General features: G+C 46.8%; 1 protein-coding gene across 1 annotated transcript in view; it reads right to left on the minus strand.

The window, feature by feature from the left end:
• LOC126426523 (pleckstrin homology domain-containing family G member 5) overlaps positions 1 to 21304 on the minus strand; it is a 556069-nt gene that overhangs the window by 287318 nt on the left and 247447 nt on the right. The window contains exons 4-5 of the mRNA XM_050088427.1: positions 11426 to 11596; positions 1055 to 1157 (exon numbers count right to left, since the gene is read on the minus strand). Coding sequence (XP_049944384.1) covers positions 1055 to 1157; positions 11426 to 11596 — 274 coding nt within the window. The remainder of the gene's footprint in view (positions 1 to 1054; positions 1158 to 11425; positions 11597 to 21304) is intronic.

Consider the following 21304-nt stretch of genomic DNA (forward strand, 5'->3'; position numbering starts at 1 on the left):
GTACAAACGTGTTCAGATGGCTGCGAGTCATGTAACTGAGGCGGGATGAGGGGAACAGTCCAGTATTCACCTAGTGGGATGTGGAAAACCACCTAAAAACCATACCCAGGCTGGTCGGAACACCGGCCTTTGTCGTTAATCCGCCAGGCGGATTCGATACGGAGCCGGCGCGCCTACCCGAGTCCAGGAAGCAGCGTGTTAGCGCTCTTGGCTGACCTGGCGGGTGTGTGTGTGTTGTTGTCTTCAGTCCTGAGACTGGTTTGATGCAGCTGTCCATGCTACTCTATCCTGTGCAAGCTTCTTCATCTCCCAGTACGTACTGCAACCTACATCCTTCTGAATCTGCTTAGTGTATTCATCTCTTGGTCTCCCTCTACGATTTTTACCCTCCACGCTGCTCTCCAATGCTAAATTTGTGATCCCTTGATGCCTCAGAACATGTTCTACCAACCGGTCCCTTCTTCTTGTCAAGTTGTGCCACAAACTCCTATTCTCCCCAATTCTATTCAATTCCTCCTCATTAGTTATGTGATCTACCCATCTAATCTTCAGCATTCTTCTGTAGCACCACATTTCGAAAGCTTCTATTCTCTTTTTGTCCAAACTATTTATCGTCCATGTTTCACTTCCATACATGGCTATACTCCATACAAATACTGTACAGAAATGATATAATAAGCGTTATAAGTATCTAACCTCATGCTATTATATCGAAAAACTGTTCGAAACAAGCGTTTACTTCTCGAATGGTCAACACATACAAACATGCATGCAGCATTCATTTGCATGGAAAACCACTTTCTACTGATCACGTAAATGAAGACGTCACGTAAATGACCATATTGATAATGTGATCGACCATCGTGATCACTTGGCAATGGTTGTCGTAATGGAGGTGGTGGTGGTGTTGATCAACAGTAGTGTTCCAGGTGTATTGGGTTATAAAGGTGTCAGACACTGTGTTGGCGTGATACGTCTGTCATGTCCAAACCTACTAATGTCTTTGGCAGAGTACAAATGCAGGCTGCAGAAGGCGACTGAAGCAGAAACTCACCACGGTGGGTCTCGTACTCATCTGGATCTGCGCGGACGTGCCTGGGAATGCCACTCTCCGAGTACTGCTTCAGCTGCTCCACCAGCGCCTCCATCTTCGTGTCCTGAGGATGGAAACACGGCATGAAACGACATTACCAGCGAGATACCTCGTGTAAACCTCGTGCCATTTTCACTTATCTCATCTGAGGCAAAGCTACTTATAGTACGAGAAAAGACACAAGGTGTGCACTTTTGACACAATGAGTACAAAAAAAAAAAAAAAAATCAGTCAAAATTACTGTTGTGGATTGAATCCATAAAAATGATATAATTTTCTTCTTCTTTTGCTGTGTCTTTATCCCGCCGTTTCGCTGGGTCGGTATGGTTAATGTTAAGGGGTGGCCGGATGCCCTTCCTTCCATCCCGTACCCCCCATCCCCCCCCCCCCCCAGGATGGAATTAGTGTACCCCAGCTGTCTGCATCTAGTGTAATCCATGGAATAGTCCAAACGTGTTCAGATGTCTGCGAGTCATGTAACTGAGGCCAGACGAGGTGACCAGGCTGGTATTCACCTAAGGGATGTGGAAAACCACCTAAAAACGACACCCAGACTGGCCGGTGTCTGAAAGTCCCCATCAGACACCTCTATCAGCTGTACAGATGGCTCCTTAGGTAAAGTACTACGAGGTGCATTCAAGTTCTAAGGCCTCCGATTTTTTTTCTAATTAACTACTCACCCGAAATCGATGAAACTGGCGTTACTTCTCGACGAAATCGCCCTGCAGACGTACACATTTTTCACAACGCTGACGCCATGATTCCATGGCAGCGGCGAAGGCTTCTTTAGGAGTCTGTTTTGACCACTGGAAAATCGCTGAGGCAATAGCAGCACGGCTGGTGAATGTGCGGCCACGGAGAGTGTCTTTCATTGTTGGAAAAAGCCAAAAGTCACTAGGAGCCAGGTCAGGTGAGTAGGGAGCATGAGGAATCACTTCAAAGTTGTTATCACGAAGAAACTGTTGCATAACGTTAGCTCGATGTGCGGGTGCGTTGTCTCGGTGAAACAGCACACGCGCAGCCCTTCCCGGACGTTTTTGTTGCAGTGCAGGAAGGAATTTGTTCTTCAAAACATTTTCGTAGGATGCACCTGTTACTGTAGTGCCCTTTGGAACGCAATGGGTAAGGATTACGCCCTCGCTGTCCCAGAACACGGACACCATCATGTTTTCAGCACTGGTGGTTACCCGAAATATTTTTGGTGGTGAATCTGTGTGCTTCCATTGAGCTGACTGGCGCTTTGTTTCTGGATTGAAAAATGGCATCCACGTCTCATCCACTGTCACAACCGACGAAAAGAAAGTCCCATTCGTGCTGTCGTTGCGCGTCGACATTGCTCGGCAACGTGCCAAACGGGCAGCCGTGTGGTCGTCCGTCAGCATTCGTGGCACCCACCTGGATGACACTTTTCGCATTTTCAGGTTGTCGTGCAGGATTGTGTGCACAGAACCCACTGAAATGCCAACTCTGGAGGCAATCTGTTCAACAGTCATTCGGCGGTCCCTCAAAACAATTCTCTCCACTTTCTCGATCGTGTCGTCAGACCCGCTTGTGTGAGCCCGAGGTTGTTTCGGTTTGTTGTCACACGATCTTCTGCCTTCATCAAACTGTCGCACCCACGGACGCACTTTTGACACATCCATAACTCCATGAGCACATGTCTCCTTCAACTGTCGATGAATTTCAATTGGTTTCACACCACGCAAATTCAGAAAACGAATGATTGCATGCTGTTCAAGTAAGAAAAACGTCGCCATTTTAAGTATTTAAAACAGTTCTCATTCTCGTCACTGGCGGTAAAATTCTATCTGCCGTACGGTGCTGCCATCTCTGGGACGTATTGACAATGAACGTGGCCTCATTTTAAAACAATGCGCATGTTTCTATCTCTTTCCAGTCCGGAGAAAAAAAATCGGAGGCCTTAGAACTTGAATGCACCTCGTACATAGGGTCTCATATCTGGATACAGCATAGTTCATTTTTATAAGAAAATGGCAATAGATTCGTGTTTCTGACGTAGATTGTAACACTATAATAAAAACAAGCTAGCTAATTTTTCCATTTATATCTGATTATTTTTTCAGTAAATCTTGAAATGTTACCAATGACTGAAAATGAAATGTTCTTTTAATTAATTAAGATCTCGTTAAAACCGTGTAAATTACCTTTATAATTTCATGCATACCTGCACACGGTCTAGGTCATTGACTAGTAATCAAAACGTCCTGGGTACTGGGTTCGAAACTAGCCACGGCTTCAATTGTGAATAAAGACCATTAGAAATGACGTAAGAAATCACCCTCATTCTGCCAACGGCTGTGTCCAAGAGGGCCAAAGAGCAGTCCAGGGCACTCTCTTGTGCTTGGGGTGGGAAACTGCCCCTTAAAGGTGGAAGAATTGGAAATGATAAAAGTTATGAGGATGCAGAAGGTAATGGAAACCACTACATTAAAGATGCATAATGCGTATCTGTAGCTCATGTGACCAGTAATTTCACAGTGTCATGATGATGTCACCATTGGCAAAATATTCTGGATTAGTCTCCCATTCAGATCTGTGGGATGGGACTGCCAACGGGGAGGTGACCATGAAAAAAGATGGAATAACCAGTGAAAGGATAACTTTCTACGAGTCGGAGGGGTGGGGGAAGGTAGTATGTCGGAAGTTTGAATGTGGTAGGGAAGCTAAAAAATTTGAAAAGGGAACTGCTAAAAATCTACACACATCAAAACAGGTTTTGCATCACCTTGGTTCCGACAGTTCCGGAACCTGTACAGAAAATTGGAATAGAGATCAACATAAACATAATTTGCACCCCTTTTATTGCTCATGAACACACATTGGCATGTTGTACCACCATACAGCTAGACCTTCAGAGGTGGTGGTCCAGACTGCGGTACACACAAGTACCTCTAATACCCAGTAGCACGTCCTCTTGCATTGATGCATGCCTGTATTCGTCGTGGCATACTGTCCACAAGTTCATCAAGGCACTGTTGGTCCAGATTGTCCCACTCCTCAATGGAGATTCGGCGTAGATCCCTCAGAGTGGTTGGTCGGTCACGTCGTCTATAAACAGCTCTTTTCATTCTATCCCACGCATATTCGATAGGATTCACGTCTGGAGAACATGCTGGTCACTCAACTAGAGCGATGTCGGTCCTGAAGGAAGTAATTCACAAGATGTGCACGATGGGGTCGCGAATTGTCACCCATTAAGACGAATGCCTCCCCAATATACTGCCAACATGGTTGCACTATCGGTCGGAGGATGGCAATCACATATTGTACAGCCGATACGGTGCCTTCTGTGGTAACCACCGGCGTACGTCGGCCCCATATAATGCCACCCCAAAACAGCAGGGAACCTCCTCCTTGCTGCACTCGCTGGACAGTGTGTCTAAGGCGTTCAGCCTGACCGGGTTGTCTCCAAACACGTCTGGTTGAAGGGATATGCGACAGTCATCGGTTAAGAGAACGTGATGCGAATCCTGAGCGGTCAATTCGCCATGTTGTTGGGCCCGTCTGTGGTTCAAAAGGGCTCTGAGCACTATGGGACTTAACATCTGAGGTCATCAGTCCCCTAGAACTTAGAACTACTTAAACCTAACTAACCTAAGGACATCACACACATCCATGCCCGATGCAGGATTCGAACCTGCGACCGTAGCGGTCGCGCGGTTCCAGACTGTAGCGCCTAGAACGGCTCGGCCACCAAGGCCGGTGGCCCGTCTGTACCGTGCTGCACGGTGTCCTGGTTGGAAAGATGGACCTCGCCATGGAGGTCAGGAGTGAAGTTGCGCATCATGCAGCCTATTGCGCACAGTTTGAGTCGTAACACGACTGCACGAAAAGCATTATTCAACATGCTGGCGTTGCTGTCTGGGTTCCTCCGAGCCATAATCCGTAGGTAGCGGTCATCCACTGCAGTAGTAGCCCTTGGGCGGCCTGAGCGAGGCATTTCATTGACAGTTCCTGTCCCTCTATATCTCCTCCATATCGTTTTGGTTCACTCCGAGACGCCTAGACACTTCCCTTGCTGAGAATCGTTCCTGGCACAAAGTAACAATGCGAAAGCGACTGAACCACGGTATTGACCGTCTAGGCACGGTTGAGCTACAGACAACACGAGCCGTGTACCTGGTTCCTGATGGAATGAAGTAATTGGCTGTCGGACCCTCTCTGTCTAATAGGCGCTGCTCATGCATGGTTGTTTACATCTTTGGGCAGGTTTAGTGACATCTCTGAACAGTCAAAGGGACTGTGTCTGTGATACAATATCCGCAGTCAACGTCTATTTTCAGTAGTTCTGGGAAATGGGGTGATGCAAAACTTTTTTTGATGTGTGTAGGTATAGTTGGGATCAGTGAGGTGAAATGGAAAGAAGGCAATGATTTCTGATCAGATGAATATAGGGTAATATCAACACGACCAGAAAATGGTATGATGGGAGGCGGATTCGTGATAAATACAAAGGTAAGACGAAAACCGATTTACTGTGAACAGTTCAGAGATAGGGTTATTCTCATCAGAATTGACAGCAAACCAACACCGACAACAGATATACATGCCGATGCCGCAAGCAGAAGTTAAAGAGACAGAGAAAGTAGGAAAGGATACTGAACGGGTAATTCAGTACACAAAGTCATAGGTATTGGAATGAGGTGCAAGGAGAAGGAGTAAAAGAAAGGGTTACAGGAGAATATGAGCTTGGTAATAGGACCATACGACTTATCTTAGAGAAAAGATTAAGGAAAGGCAAACCTACGATTCTAGCGTTTATAGACTTAGAGAAAGCTTTTGACAATGTTGACTGGAATACTCTCTTTCAAATTCTGAAGGTGGCACGGGTAAAATACAGGGAGCGAAAGGCTATTTACAATTTGTACAGAAACCAGATGGCCGTTATAAGTGTCGAGGGACATGAAAGGGAAGCAGTGGTTGGGAAGGGAGTGAGACAGGGTTGTAGCGTCTCCCCTATGTTATTCAATCTGTATATTGAGCAAGCAGTACAGGAAACAAAGAAAAATTCGGATTAGGTATTAAAATCCAGGGACAAGAAATAAAAACTTTGAGGTTCGCCGATGACATGGTAATTCTGTCAGAGACAGCAAAGGACTTGGAAGAGCAGTTAAATGGAATGGACAGTGTCTTGAAAGGAGGATATAAGATGAACATCAACAAAAGCAAAACGAGGATAATGGAATGTAGTCGAATTAAGCCGGGTGATGCTGAGGGAATTAGATTAGGAAATGAGACACTTATAGTAGTAAAGGATTTTTGCTATTTGGGGAGCAAAATAACTGATGATGGTCGAAGTAGAGAAGATATAAAATGTAGACTGGCAATGGCAAGGAAAGCGATTCTGAAGAAGATAAATTTGTTAACATCGAGTATAGATTTAAGTGTCAGGAAGTCGTTTCTGAAAGTATTTGTATGGAGTGTAGCCATGTATGGAAGTGAAACATGGACGATAAATAGTTTGGACAAGAAGAGAATAGAAGCTTTCGAAATGTGGTGCTACAGAAGAATGTTGAAGATTAGGTGGGTAGATCACGTAACTAATGAGGAGGTATTGAATAGGATTGGGGAGAAGAGAAGTTTGTGGCACAACTTGACTACAAGAAGGGATCGGTTGGTAGAACATGTTCTGAGGTATCAAGGGATCACTAGTTTAGTACTGGAGGGCTGCGTGGAGGGTAAAAATCGTAGAGGGAGACCAAGAGATGAATACACTGAGCAGATTCAGAAGGATGTAGGGTGCAGCAGGTCCTGGGAGATGAAGGAGCTTGCACAGGATAGAGTAGCATGGAGAGCTGCATCAAACCAGTCTCAGGACTGAAGACCACAACAACAACAACAACAATAGGAATGAAATTTCAGCTGATAATATCGACTACTCTGTCCAAGAATCATAAGACAAGGAGGTCTACATGGAAACGGGAATATTCCAACTGGATTACATCATGGTCAAACAGAGATTCCGAAATCAGGTGTTAATTGGAAGGCTTACACAGGAGCAGATCAGCAGATATCATCTTCGTACAGATGAAAAGTAGACTGATGTTTAAGAGAACGTATCAGTGTAGAAGGAAGTGGGGTACTGACATTCTGACGAAAAATGAGACGCGTTTGATTGGTTTTGGGGGGGGGGGTGGGGGGGGGGGGGTGGGGGGGGAGGAGTAAACAGCGAGGTCATCAGTCCCATTGGATGAGGAAAGGATGGGGAAGGAAATCGGTTATGCCACTTCAAAGTATTCATCCCGGCATTTGTCTGGAGCGATTTAGAGAAATCACAGAAAGCCTAAATCAGGGTGGCCGGACGCGGGTTTGAACCGTCGTCCTCCCGAATGTGAGTCCAATGTGCGAACCATCGCGCCACCTCGCTCTGTTAGGCGTTCGCTGAAGATGGGGATACTGTGATAAGGTATGTCACAGTTGGAATTTCAGCTCAAGAGGATTGTACATCTCTGAAAAGAGCAATCACAGGTGTTGGAAAGATAAACATAAGTATCAGAAAGGTAACTGCCAAGAAATCTTGGGCGACAAAGGAAATACCTCCATTCATCAACGAATGAAGTAAGTATAAAAATTGTCCGGGAAATGTCAGGAAAAAAGTAATATAAATGTCTTATGAAGTACAGGGCAACCATGACGAAATTGCTGCATAAAAGACGTGAACATATCCAGATAGAAAAGAACGTCAAAAGGACTGGCTGAGCATATACTGTAGCAAAGCCAAAGCAACCGTCGGTGAAACTAAAGGCAAGGTTGGAAACAATAAGGGTGCAATGGTAATTCCTTTGCTAAACACATAGGACAGAGTGGATAGATGGTAAAGTACACTGAAGATCTCTACGAGGAGGAGGACTTGTCTAATGACGTGGTAGAAGAATAAATAGGAGTCAATAAGGAAGAGATAGGGGATTCAGTAGTACAGTGGAATTTAAAAGAGCTGTGGACGACTTAAGGGGAGTAGGACGTGAAATGGGCCCACTTGGAGCAACAGAGGCACCACAGGACATTTTAATTTCCACTGTCTATACTTTTACAAATAAATTCATAAAGCTTTGTAAGTATGACCAGGAAGGATTCAATATTCACAGTCATAACAGTGGAAGTTGCAAAATATAACAAAATAATTTTTTTTACATTTTCATTAACTATTGGCTACATTTGTTGCTATAGGTACACTTTTCTTCATAAATGAGAGAGATTCTTCATTGAATTTTGCACAACATACAAACTATACTTCCAGGTGTATGAAAGTCTAGAATTTCCCAAATCCATTAAAAACTGGTAAGAATTGAGATAATAAAATTTAAAATTTGATTTTTTCTAAAAATGACGTTTAAAGTGTAAGAGCTCATTCATTTTTTCATAAATTAAATAAATGCTAGAGTTTCATACACCTGTAAGTATGGTTCGTATGCTGTGCATAATTCATCAAAGAAACTCGCTCACTTATGAAGAAATGTGCCAATGGCCTGGCCACAGTGGTAACATACAGGTGTATGAAACTCTAGTCTCCTGTCAGATCACCCAGGTTGCTATTGAGCTGGGCTGCCGAGCGCTGTTGGCAAGCGGGGTACACCCAGCCCTTGTGAGGCAAACTGAGGAGCTACTAGGTTGAGACGTAGCGGCTCCGGTCTCATGAACTGAGATACGGCCGGCAGAACGGTGAGCTGACCACTTGCCCCTCCATATCCTCATCAAGTAACGCCTGTGGCCTGAGGATGACGTGGCGGCCGGTCGGTACCGTAGGGCCTTCCAAGGCCTGTTCGGACGGAGTTTATGAAGAAAAGTGTACCTATAGCAACAAATGCAGCCAATAAATAGTAAGTGAAAAAATGATGAAATTACACATGTAAAAATATTTATTTTGTTATGTTTTTGAACTCCCACTGCTATGAATGTGAATCCTGAATGCTGGTCATGCTGAAAAGTTTTATAAATTTATTTGGAAAAGTATAGACAGTGGAATGAAATTTTCGCTCTACTGAGTAGTCCATGCGCAAGATAGGCAACATCAAGGATAGTGTGAGCTCAGGAGCGCCGTGGTCCCGTGGTTAGCGTGGGCAGCTAGGGAACGAGAGGTTCTTGGTTCAAGTCTTCCCTAGAGTGAAAAGTTTACTATCTTTATTTCCGCAAAGTTATGATCTGTCCGTTCGTTCATTGACGTCTCTGTTCACTGTAATAAGTTTAGTGTCTGTGTTTTGCGATCGCACCGCAAAACCGTGCGATTAGTAGACGAAAGGACGTGCCTCTCCAATGGGAACCGAAAACAATTGATCGCAAGGTCATAGGTCAACCGATTCCTCCACAGGAAAAGACGTTTGATGTATTCTATACGACACAGGTGGCGGCATGTGCGTCACATGACAGGAATATGTTGTCGACCCACCTAACTTGTACAGTTGGCGATGGGTAAAAAGATTCTTCTACCTTGCCCGATTTAGGTTTGCTTGTGGATGTGATATTCACTCCCAAAAAAGTGATCGCATCGGACGGACGTACGGACAGATAATAATTGTCTGAAAATAAAAAATTAAACTTTTCACTCGAGGGAAAACTTGAACCAAGGACCTCTCGTTCCCCGCTGCTCACGCTAACCACGGGACCACGGCGCTCCTGAGCTCAGACAATCCTTGATGTTACCTATCTTGCGCATGGACTACTCAGTTTGTATATTTTGCTTATTTTTTCATAGTTCCACACAACTTCTTCCTGTTTTCTCGATTGATCTGTGTTCAGTTTTTCAAGGCCTATCCACCGTGCCAACTAAATCTGAAGGGGGTGCGATGGGGAGGTTCCCTTGTTAGAATCCCCAGTATATGAAGAGACCAATATGGACTTTCCAGCAATCCACAAGGTTATGTTAAGCCCCCAGGACACCACGAACCTCCCATGGACTTCCCAGGACACTAAAAACCTCCCTTGGAGTCCCGGGTATACTACAAGCCTTTCTTGGAGTCCCCATCACACTACAAACCCACCGTCGAGTTCCCATCATACGACTTTGGAATTTCCAACGAACCACAACCCTATACTGGAGCTATCAGTGTATCTGGAACCTGACAGCCTACCCCCTTAAGATCAATTCATGCAGAAGGGATAGATAACATTCGATTAGAATTTCTAAAACCATTGGGGGAAGTGTCAAGAAAACGATTATTCACGTTGCTGTTTAGGCTGTATGAGACTGGTGACATGGCATCAGACTTTTGGAGTAACACCAGGCTACCTAGTTATATGAAGAGACCAATATGAGCTTTCCAGCAATCCACAAAGTTACGTTAAGTCCCCAGGACACCACAAACCTCCCTTGGAGTCCCCAGGATACCACAAACCTCCCTTGGAGTCCCCAGTACACTACAAGCCTTTCTTGGAGTCCCCATCACACTACAAACCCACCATCGAGTTCCCATCATACGACTTTGGAATTTCCAACGAACCACAACCCTATACTGGAGCTATCAGTGTATCTGGAACATGACAGCCTACCCCCTTAAGATCAATTAATCCAGAAGGGATAGATAACATTCGATTAGAATTTCTAAAACCATTGGGGGAAGTGTCAAGAAAACGATTATTCACGTTGGTGTTTAGGCTGTATGAGACTGGTGATATGGCATCAGACTTTTGGAGTAACACCAGGCTACCTAGTTATATGAAGAGACCAATATGAGCTTTCCAGCAATCCACAAAGCTACATTAAGTCCCCAGGACACCACAAACCTCCCTTGGAGTCCCCAGGACACCACAAGCCTCCCTTGGAGTCCCCAGTACACTACAAGCCTTTCTTGGAGTCCCCATCACACTACAAACCCACCGTCGAGTTCCCATCATACGACTTTGGAATTTCCAACGAACCACAACCCTATACTGGAGCTATCAGTGTATCTGGAACATGACAGCCTACCCCCTTAAGATCAATTAATCCAGAAGGGATAGATAACATTCGATTAGAATTTCTAAAACCATTGGGGGAAGTGTCAAGAAAACGATTATTCACGTTGGTGTTTAGGCTGTATGAGACTGGTGATATGGCATCAGACTTTTGGAGTAACACCAGGCTACCTAGTTATATGAAGAGACCAATATGAGCTTTCCAGCAATCCACAAAGCTACATTAAGTCCCCAGGACACCACAAACCTCCCTTGGAGTCCCCAGGACACCACAAGCCTCCCTTGGAGTCCCCAGTACACTACAAGCCTTTCTTGGAGTCCCCATCACACTACAAACCCACCGTCGAGTTCCCATCATACGACTTTGGAATTTCCACCGCACCACAACCCTACACTGGGGCTATCAGCTTATCTGGAACCTACCTTGGAGTTCCCGAAGAGGCTGCTCCAGCGCTGCTTGGAGGACGAGCCCTGGGAGCGGACGCTGGCTGCGCCCCTGTCGGCCCGGCTCGGCGCCGCCTCCTGGTCGCCGCCTTCATCGGTGCTCACGCTGAAGAACGACCGTCCAGAGGACCAGCCGCGGTCGTAGCTCTGCTGCAAAACGACGAGGGAACGTCAACCACAGTCAGCATGCACAAAATGTGGTATGGGTCTCATCAACTACGGGGGGACACCCATCTACACTACTGGCCATTAAAATTGCTACAACACGAAGATGACGTGCTACAGACGCGAAATTTAACCGACAGGGAAAAGATGCTGTGATATGCAAATGATTAGCTTTTCAGAGCATCCACACAAGGATGGCGCCGGTGGCGACTCCTACAACGTGCTGACACGAGGAAAGTGTCCAACCGATTTCTCATACACAAACAGCAGTTGACCGGCGTTGCCTGGTGAAACGTTGTTGTGATGCCTCGCGTAAGGAGGAGAAATACGTACCATCACGTTTCCGGCTTTGATAAAGTTCGGATTGTAGCCTATCGCGATTGCGGTTTATCGTATCGCGACATTGCTGCTCGCGTTGGTCGAGATCCAATGACTGTTAGCAGAATATGGGAATCAATGGGTTCAGGAGGGTAATACGGAACGCCGTGCTGGATCCCAGTCGAGATGACTGGCATCTTATCCGCATAGCTGTAACGGATCGTGCAGCCACGTCTCGATCCCTGAGTCAACAGATGGGGACGTTTGCAAGACAACAGACAACAACCATCTTCACGAACACTTCGACAACATTTGCAGCAGCACGGACAATCAGCTCGGCGACTGTGGCTGCGGTTGCCCTTGACGCTGCATCACAGATAGGAGCGGCCGCGATGGTGTACTCGACGACGAACCAGGGCGCACGAATGGCAAAACGTCATTTTTCCGGATGAATCCAGGTTCTGTTTACAGCATCACGATGGTCGCATCCGTTTTTGGCGACATAGCGGTGAACACACATTGGAAGCGTGCATCCGTCATCGCCATACTGGCGTATCACCCGGCGTGATGGTACGGGGTGCCATTGGTTACACATCTCGGTCACCTCTTGTTCGCATTGACGGCACTTTGAACAGTGGACGTTACATTTCAGATGTGTTACGACCCGTGGCTCTACCCTCCATTCGATCCCTGCGAAACCCTACATTTCAGCAGGATAATGCACGACCGCATGTTGCAGGTCCTGTACAGTACTTTCTGGATACAGAAAATCTTCGACTCCTGCCTGGCCAGCACATTCTGCAGATCTCCCACGAATGACAACGTCTGGTCAATGGTGGCCGAGCAACTGGCTCGTCACAATACGCCAGTCTCTACTCTTGATGAACTGTGGTATCGTGTTGAAGCTGCAGGGGCAGCTGTACCTGTACACGCCATCCGAGCTCTGTTTGAATCAATGCCCAGGCGTATCGAGGCCGTTATTACGGCCAGAGGTGGTTGTTCTGCGTACTGATTTCTCAGGACGTATGCACCCAAATTGCATGAAAATGTAATCACGTTTCAGTTCTAGTATAATATATTTGTCCAATGAATACCTGTTTATCATGTGCATTTCATCTTGGTGTAGCAATTTTAATGGCCAGTAGTGTATTTCTACATGATTACTCTGCAATTCACACTTACGTGCCCGCCAAGACCTTTACGCTAGCTCTCTACTGTTCCATTCTCGAACAGCGAGTGGTACAATCGATTAGCTACATCTTTCCTTGCAAGTTCCTATTCCTCTTCCTTTACTATGATTATTTGTCCCTATATACACTCCTGGAAATTGAAATAAGAACACCGTGAATTCATTGTCCCAGGAAGGGGAAACTTTATTGACACATTCCTGGAGTCAGATACATCACATGATCACACTGACAGAACCACAGGCACATAGACACAGGCAACAGAGCATGCACAATGTCGGCACTAGTACAGTGTATATCCACCTTTCGCAGCAATGCAGGCTGCTATTCTCCCATGGAGACGATCGTAGAGATGCTGGATGTAGTCCTGTGGAACGGCTTGCCATGCCATTTCCACCTGGCGCCTCAGTTGGACCAGCGTTCGTGCTGGACGTGCAGACCGCGTGAGACGGCGCTTCATCCAGTCCCAAACATGCTCAATGGGGGACAGATCCGGAGATCTTGCTGGCCATGGGAAGTTGACTTACACCTTCTAGAGCACGTTGGGTGGCACGGGATACATGCGGACGTGCATTGTCCTGTTGGAACAGCAAGTTCCCTTGCCGGTCTAGGAATGGTAGAACGATGGGTTCGATGACGGCTTGGATGTACCGTGCACTATTCAGTGTCCCCTCGACGATCACCAGTGGTGTACGGCCAGTGTAGGAGATCGCTCCCCACACCATGATGCCGGGTGTTGGCCCTGTGTGCCTCGGTCGTATGCAGTCCTGATTGTGGCGCTCACCTGCACGGCGCCAAACACGCATACGACCATCATTGGCACCAAGGCAGAAGCGACTCTCATCGCTGAAGACGACACGTCTCCATTCGTCCCTCCATTCACGCCTGTCGCGACACCACTGGAGGCGGGCTGCACGATGTTGGGGCGTGAGCGGAAGACGGCCTAACGGTGTGCGGGACCGTAGCCCAGCTTCATGGAGACGGTTGCGAATGGTCCTCGCCGTTACCCCAGGAGCAACAGTGTCCCTAATTTGCTGGGAAGTGGCGGTGCGGTCCCCTACGGCACTGCGTAGGATCCTACGGTCTTGGCGTGCATCCGTGCGTCGCTGCGGTCCGGTCAACTGCACATACGGTTCACGTCCACGCTGTTGCGGCATGCTACCAGTGTTAAAGACTGCGATGGAGCTCCGTATGCCACGGCAAACTGGCTGACACTGACGGCGGCGGTGCACAAATGCTGCGCAGCTAGCGCCATTCGACGGCCAACACCGCGGTTCCTGGTGTGTCCGCTGTGCCGTGCGTGTGACCATTGCTTGTACAGCCCTCTCGCAGTGTCCGGAGCAAGTATGGTGGGTCTGACACACCGGTGTCAATGTGTTCTTTTTTCCATTTCCAGGAGTGTATGTGTGCGCCAACAAAATATTTTCACACTCTGAGAAGAAAGTCGGTGATTAAAATTTCATGAGAAGATCTTGCCGCAGCGAAAAACGCCTTTGTTTTAATGACTGCCGCCAGAATTTGTGTATCGTATCCGTGGGACTCTATCCCTCATGTCGCGATAACACAAAACGAGCAGCCCTTCTTTTAACGTTTTCGATATCACAACACAAATGAAATGATCGTATGACATTGCTCGCCGGGAGGGAAGTTCGGCCGCACAGTGCGAATCCTATTCAGTACGCCACATTGGGCGACTCGCGTGACGTTGATGAGGATGGAGTGATGGTGAGGACAACACAAGACCCAGTCCACGAGTGGAGAAAATCTCCAACCTGACCGAGAAGCGACCTCGGGATCGCTGCATGGTAGGCAAGCACGTTACCTCTGAGCTAAACAGGCGGACACACCGCACAGCAATACTTCGGATGAGGGCGGTCAAGGGTAACCATTCTCTTTACTACACCCGCTGCATTATTTAAGTGTTCTGCCAGTGAATCGCAGTCTTCGAGCTTTCCCCACAAAATTATCTATGTGATAGTTCCAGTTCAAGCTATTCATAATTGTAACCTCTAAGCATTTAGTCACAGCCTCTCGATACCTGTGATTTATCGTGTACTCGAAATTTAGCAGCTTACTTTCAACACTAACGAGGATGACCTCAGACATTTCGTTACACAGAGTTAATTGCCACTTTTAGCATCCTGCAGATACCTTGTCTAAAACATTTTGCAATTGGTTTTCATCATCTGGTGACTACAAGACGGTAAATGACAGCATCATCTGCAAACAATCTCAGATTGTCTCCCAATCGTTTATGTAGATCAGGAACGGCAGGGGCCCTGTAATACTTCCTTGGGGGACGCTAGATATGACTTCTCTTTTACTCGTAAACTTTCCGTCAGTTATTACGACCTGTGTCCTTTCTGGCAGGAAATCACGAATATACTCAACTGAGATGATACTCCATAGGCACGCAGTTTGATTAGAAGTCGCTTGTGATGAATGGTGTCAAAAGCTTTCTGGGAATCTAAAAATATGGAATCAATATGAAGTTCCTTGTCGATACCACCCATTACTTCGCGAGAATAAAGAGCTAGCTGTGCTTCGGAAGAACGATACTTTCTGAATCCATGTTGACAATTTGTCAATAAATCGTTTCCTTCGATATGATTCATAACGTTCGAGCACACTATGTGCTCCAAAGGGCTACAGCAAATCGACGATAGTGACATGGGTTTGTAATCTAGCGGATTACTCAAAAAATGGTTCAAATGGCTCTGAGCACTATGGGACTTTACATCTGTGGTCATCAGTCCCCTAGAGCTTAGAACTACTTAAACCTAACTAACCTAAGGACATCACACACATCCATACCCGAGGCAGGATTCGAACCTGCGATCGTAGCGGTCACGCGGTTCGGGACTGAAGCGCCTAGAGCCGCATGGCCACACCGGTCGACGCGGATTGCTCCTGTTTCCTTTCTTGAGCATTGGTGCGACTTGTGCAACTTTCTAGTCTCTGGGTACGAATACTTCTACGAGTGAGCTGTTGTATATGATTGCTAAATACGGAGCTTTTGTATCAGCATAAAGCAACCTGACTGTTGTACAACCCGCACCGGAAGCCTTGCCTTCCTTAAGTGTTTTAAACTGTTTCGCTAAGCCGAAGATATTTACTTATAAGTTACTCATACAGCAAACTGTATCAGTGAGAAGTTCCTACAGCCAACTCTCTAATATTCCCTACCTCATGTCAGTGGGAAACGAGCTATATACCTAACAATATGCACTGAAGCGCCAAAGAAACTGGTACGGGCACGCGTATTCAAATACAGAGATATGTAAACAGGCAGAACATGGCGCAGCGGTCGGCAACGCCTATATAAGACAACAAGTGTCTGGCGCAGTTGTTACATCTGTTACTGCTGCAACAATTGCAGGTTATCAAGATTTCAATGAATTTCAACGTGGTGTTGTGGTCGGTTATACAGGGTGTTACAAAAAGGTACGGCCAAACTTTCAGGAAACATTCCTCACACACAAATAACGAAAGATGTTATGTGGACATGTGTCCGGAAACGCTTAATTTCCATGTTAGAGCTCATTTTATTACTTCTCATCAAATCAGATTAATCATGGAATGGAAACACACAGCAACAGAACACTTTGTTACAGGAAATGTTCAAAATGTCCTCCGTTAGCGAGGATACGTGCATCCACCTTCCGTCGCATGGAATCCCTGATGAGCTGATGCAGCCCTGGAGAATGGCGTATTGTATCACAGCCGTCCACAATACGAGCACGAAGAGTCTCTACATTTGGTACCGGGGTTGCGTAGACGAGAGCTTTCAAATGCCCCCATAAATGAAAGTCAAGAGGGTTGAGGTCAGGAGAGCGTGGAGGCCACGGAATTGGTCCGTCTCAACCAACCCATCGGTCACAGAATCTGTTGTTGAGAAGCGTACGAACACTTCGACTGAAATGTGCAGGAGCTCCACCGTGCATGAACCACATGTTGTGTCGTACTTGTAAAGGCACATCTTGTAGTAGCACAGGTAGAGTATCCTGTATGAAATCATGATAACGTGCTCCATTGAGCGCAGGTGGAAGAACATCGGGCCCAATGAAGACATCACCAACAATGCCTGCTTGATGCTAATACTGTAGAGCAATGAGTCGCATGTCAACACAAGCACCGAAGTCAACATTACCTTCCTTCAAATGGGCCAACTGGCGGTGAATCGAGGAAGTACAGTACATACTGGCGAAACTAAAATGAGCTCTAACATGGAAATTAAGCGTTTCCGGACACATGTCCAGATAAAATCTGTGGTGTCACCGCCAGACACCACACTTGCTAGGTGGTAGCCTTTAAATCGGCCGCGGTCCATTAGTAATACGCCGGACCCGCGTGTCGCCACTGTCAGTGATTGCAGACCGAGCGCCACGACACGGCAGGTCTAGAGAGACTCCCTAGCACTCGCCCCAGTTGTACAGCCGACTTTGCTAGCGATGCTACACTGACAATTACGCTCTCATTTGCCGAGACAATAGTTAGCATAGCCTTCAGCTACGTCAATTGCTACGACCTAGCAAGGCGCCATAGCATTTGATAGTTAATATTGTGAAGCTTGTACAGTAACGAGAGATTTTCACCAATTGTGGATTAAAGTTAAGTATTCTACCAATTACGTCCGTTTTTCTAAGTTCTCATTTCCTTGTAATGTTCCAGACCTCACGCCAGCCTGCGTGAGCATAAAAGCGTGCATTTCGGCCGCCTCTAGCAACACGGTGTTGGCTCTTCTGCCAACACTACAAAATCTTTTCTTCCTTTGTGTGTGAGGAATGTTTCCTGAAAGTTTGGCAGTACCTTTTTGTAACACCCTGTATAGCTCACGCCCGAGCGATTGGACACAGCATCTCCGAGGTAGCGATAAAGTGGGGATTTTTGCGAGCAACTATTTCACGATAGGAAACCCGGTAAAACTTCAAATCTCCGACATCGGTGCGGCCGGAAAAAGACCCTGCAAGAACAGGGCCATCGACGACTTAAGAGAATCGTTCAACGTGATGGTTGTGCAACCCTTCCGCAAATTGCTGCAGAATTCAGTGCTGGGCCGTCAACAAGTGTCAGCGTGCGAACCATTCAACGGAACATCATCGATATGCGCTTTCGAAGCCGAAGGCAAACTCGAGTACCCCTGATGACTGCAACGACACAAAGCTTTACGCCTCACCTGCGCCCGTCAACACCGACATTGCACTGTTGATGACTGGAAACATGTTGCAACGTAACCACGAGTCTCGTTTCAAACTGTATTGAGCGGATGGAGACAACCTCATGAATCCATGGACCCGACATGTCAGCAGGGGACTGGTCAAGCTTGTGAAGGCTCTGTAAAGGTGTGGGTCGTGTGCAATCGGAGTGAGATGAGACCCCTGATACGTCTAGATACGATTCTGACAGGTGACACGTACGTAAGCATCCTGTCTGATCACCTGCACCCATTCGTGTCCATCGTCCATTCCGACAGACTTGGGCAATTCCAGCAGGACAATGCGACACCGCACTCGTCCAGAATTGCTACAGAGTAGCTCCAGGAACACTCTTCTGAGTTTAAACACCTCTCCAGACACGAACATTATTGAGCATATCTGGGGTACCTTGCAACGTGCTGTTCGGAAGAGATATCTACCCCCTCGTACTCTTACGGATTTATGAACAACCCTGCAGGATTCATGGTGACAGTTCCCTCCAGCACTTCAGACATTAGTCGAGTCCAGGCCACTTCTTGCTGTGGCACTTCTGCGTGTTCGGGGGGGTCCTAAACGATATTACGCAGGTGTACCAGTTTCTTTGGCTTTTCAGTGTATACCTGTATTCCTGCCCAGGAGATGATGGCGTTTCAATAGAGAGACTCAAAGCTGGAGTTAAATTAACACAACAGAAAGTTACAATATCATCCACATAAATTTTGTGTTATCCATTTAGCCACTCGTATTTCTTAGCTGTACTACTACACTCCTGGAAATGGAAAAAAGAACACATTGACACCGGTCTGACAGAGCCACCATACTTGCTCCGGACACTGCGAGAGGGCTGTACAAGCAATGATCACACGCACGGCACAGCGGACACACGAGGAACCGCGGTGTTGGCCGTCGAATGGCGCTAGCTGCGCAGCATTTGTGCACCGCCGCCGTCAGTGTCAGCCAGTTTGCCGCGGCATACGGAGCTCCATCGCAGTCTTTAACACTGGTAGCATGCCGCGACAGCGTGGACGTGAACCGTATGTGCAGTTGACGGACTTTGAGCGAGGGCGTATAGTGGGCATGCGGGAAGCCGGGTGGACGTACCGCCGAATTGCTCAACACGTGGGGCGTGAGGTCTCCACAGTACATCGATGTTGTCGCCAGTAGTCGGCGGAAGGTGCACGTGCCCGTCGACCTGGGACCGGACCGCAGCGACGCACGGATGCACGCCAAGACCGTAGGATCCTACGCAGTGCCGTAGGGGACCGCACCGCCACTTCCCAGCAAATTAGGGACACTGTTGCTCCTGGGGTATCGGCGAGGACCATTCGCAACCGTCTCCATGACGCTGGGCTACGGTCCCGCACACCGTTAGGCCGTCTTCTGCTCACGCCCCAACATCGTGCAGCCCGCCTCCAGTGGTGTCGCGACAGGCGTGAATGGAGGGACGAATGGAGACGTGTCGTCTTCAGCGATGAGAGTCGCTTCTGCCTTGGTGCCAATGATGGTCGTATGGTGTGGGGAGCGATCTCCTACACTGGCCGTACACCACTGGTGATCGTCGAGGGGACACTGAATAGTGCACGGTACATCCAAACCGTCATCGAACCCATCGTTCTACCATTCCTAGACCGGCAAGGAAACTTGCTGTTCCAACAGGACAGTGCACGTCCGCATGTATCCCGTGCCAACCAACGTGCTCTAGAAGGTGTAAGTCAACTACCCTGGCCAGCAAGATCTCCGGATCTGTCCCCCATTGAGCATGTTTGGGACTGGATGAAGCGTCGTCTCACGCGGTCTGCACGTCCAGCACGAACGCTGGTCCAACTGAGGCGCCAGGTGGAAATGGCATGGCAAGCCGTTCCACAGGACTACATCCAGCATCTCTACGATCGTCTCCATGGGAGAATAGCAGCCTGCATTGCTGCGAAAGGTGGATATACACTGTACTAGTGCCGACATTGTGCATGCTCTGTTGCCTGTGTCTATGTGCCTGTGGTTCTGTCAGTGTGATCATGTGATGTATCTGACCCCAGGAATGTGTCAATAAAGTTTCCCCTTCCTGGGACAATGAATTCACGGTGTTCTTATTTCAGTTTCCAGGAGTGTATATTTATTAGTAAAATGTGTTACTGTCACCTCTCTTTACGTTTACTATTTATATGTCTGTATATTTTGTAACTCCATATTCAGACATCTGTAGGACTGCCCAATCAATCGACCATTGAATACAGCGTTCAAATCAATTAGTATGCACATGAAGATACATTACGCAAGCTGTGACGGTACACCACATAAATATTGACATTTTTATCGGGTGTAAACCGTAGTCAACGTATTCTATAAATATAATTAGTATAAAAGATACAGTTAATGTTCTTGAAACAACTGACATGCAGCGATAATTTAAAAGTAGCATCTTTATTTAATGTCTATGAAAACAAAAAAGGATCGAAAAGGGACGCTATTGTACGGCCGAGGAGGAAGGACGTACTTTATGGTAAACACACTGTTTTGTTTCGCAATACGGAAGGCAGCCATTGAGCAGCTACACATATTTTATGTAAGTTATTCGGTATTCTGCTAAAATAAACTAATTATTGTTATCACAAAATGAATTTCTTTGTAATAGTTGTCACCTCAAATGGTCGCAGTGGCTAATTATTTTTAATAACCATTTTTGCCAGTAATTTGCGCTGCGGTAAGCTCATCTTCCGATGCAGCCTCTGGTCGGCCATTACGCGCCGAAGTATTAATTTATTTTTCAAAGTGTTAACAGTAACTGTAAATGCGAGAGATTTCGTTGTAAGAACCTTTTTAAATTGCAACAGATAATTAATTTACGTTAAAGTTCATTTTTTAAATTACACAGATTCCATGACTTCAGTAAGTTTTATCTTGGCCGCTCCACGGCAGCAATCGAAATTCTCTCGAGCCTTGCTTTGCAATCAGTAAATAGAAATTAACAAAATTACATTCAATTCAGTTAACGGCAA

The sequence above is a fragment of the Schistocerca serialis genome, chromosome 11, assembly GCF_023864345.2.
Source record: "Schistocerca serialis cubense isolate TAMUIC-IGC-003099 chromosome 11, iqSchSeri2.2, whole genome shotgun sequence".
Classification (NCBI taxonomy): domain Eukaryota; kingdom Metazoa; phylum Arthropoda; class Insecta; order Orthoptera; family Acrididae; genus Schistocerca; species Schistocerca serialis.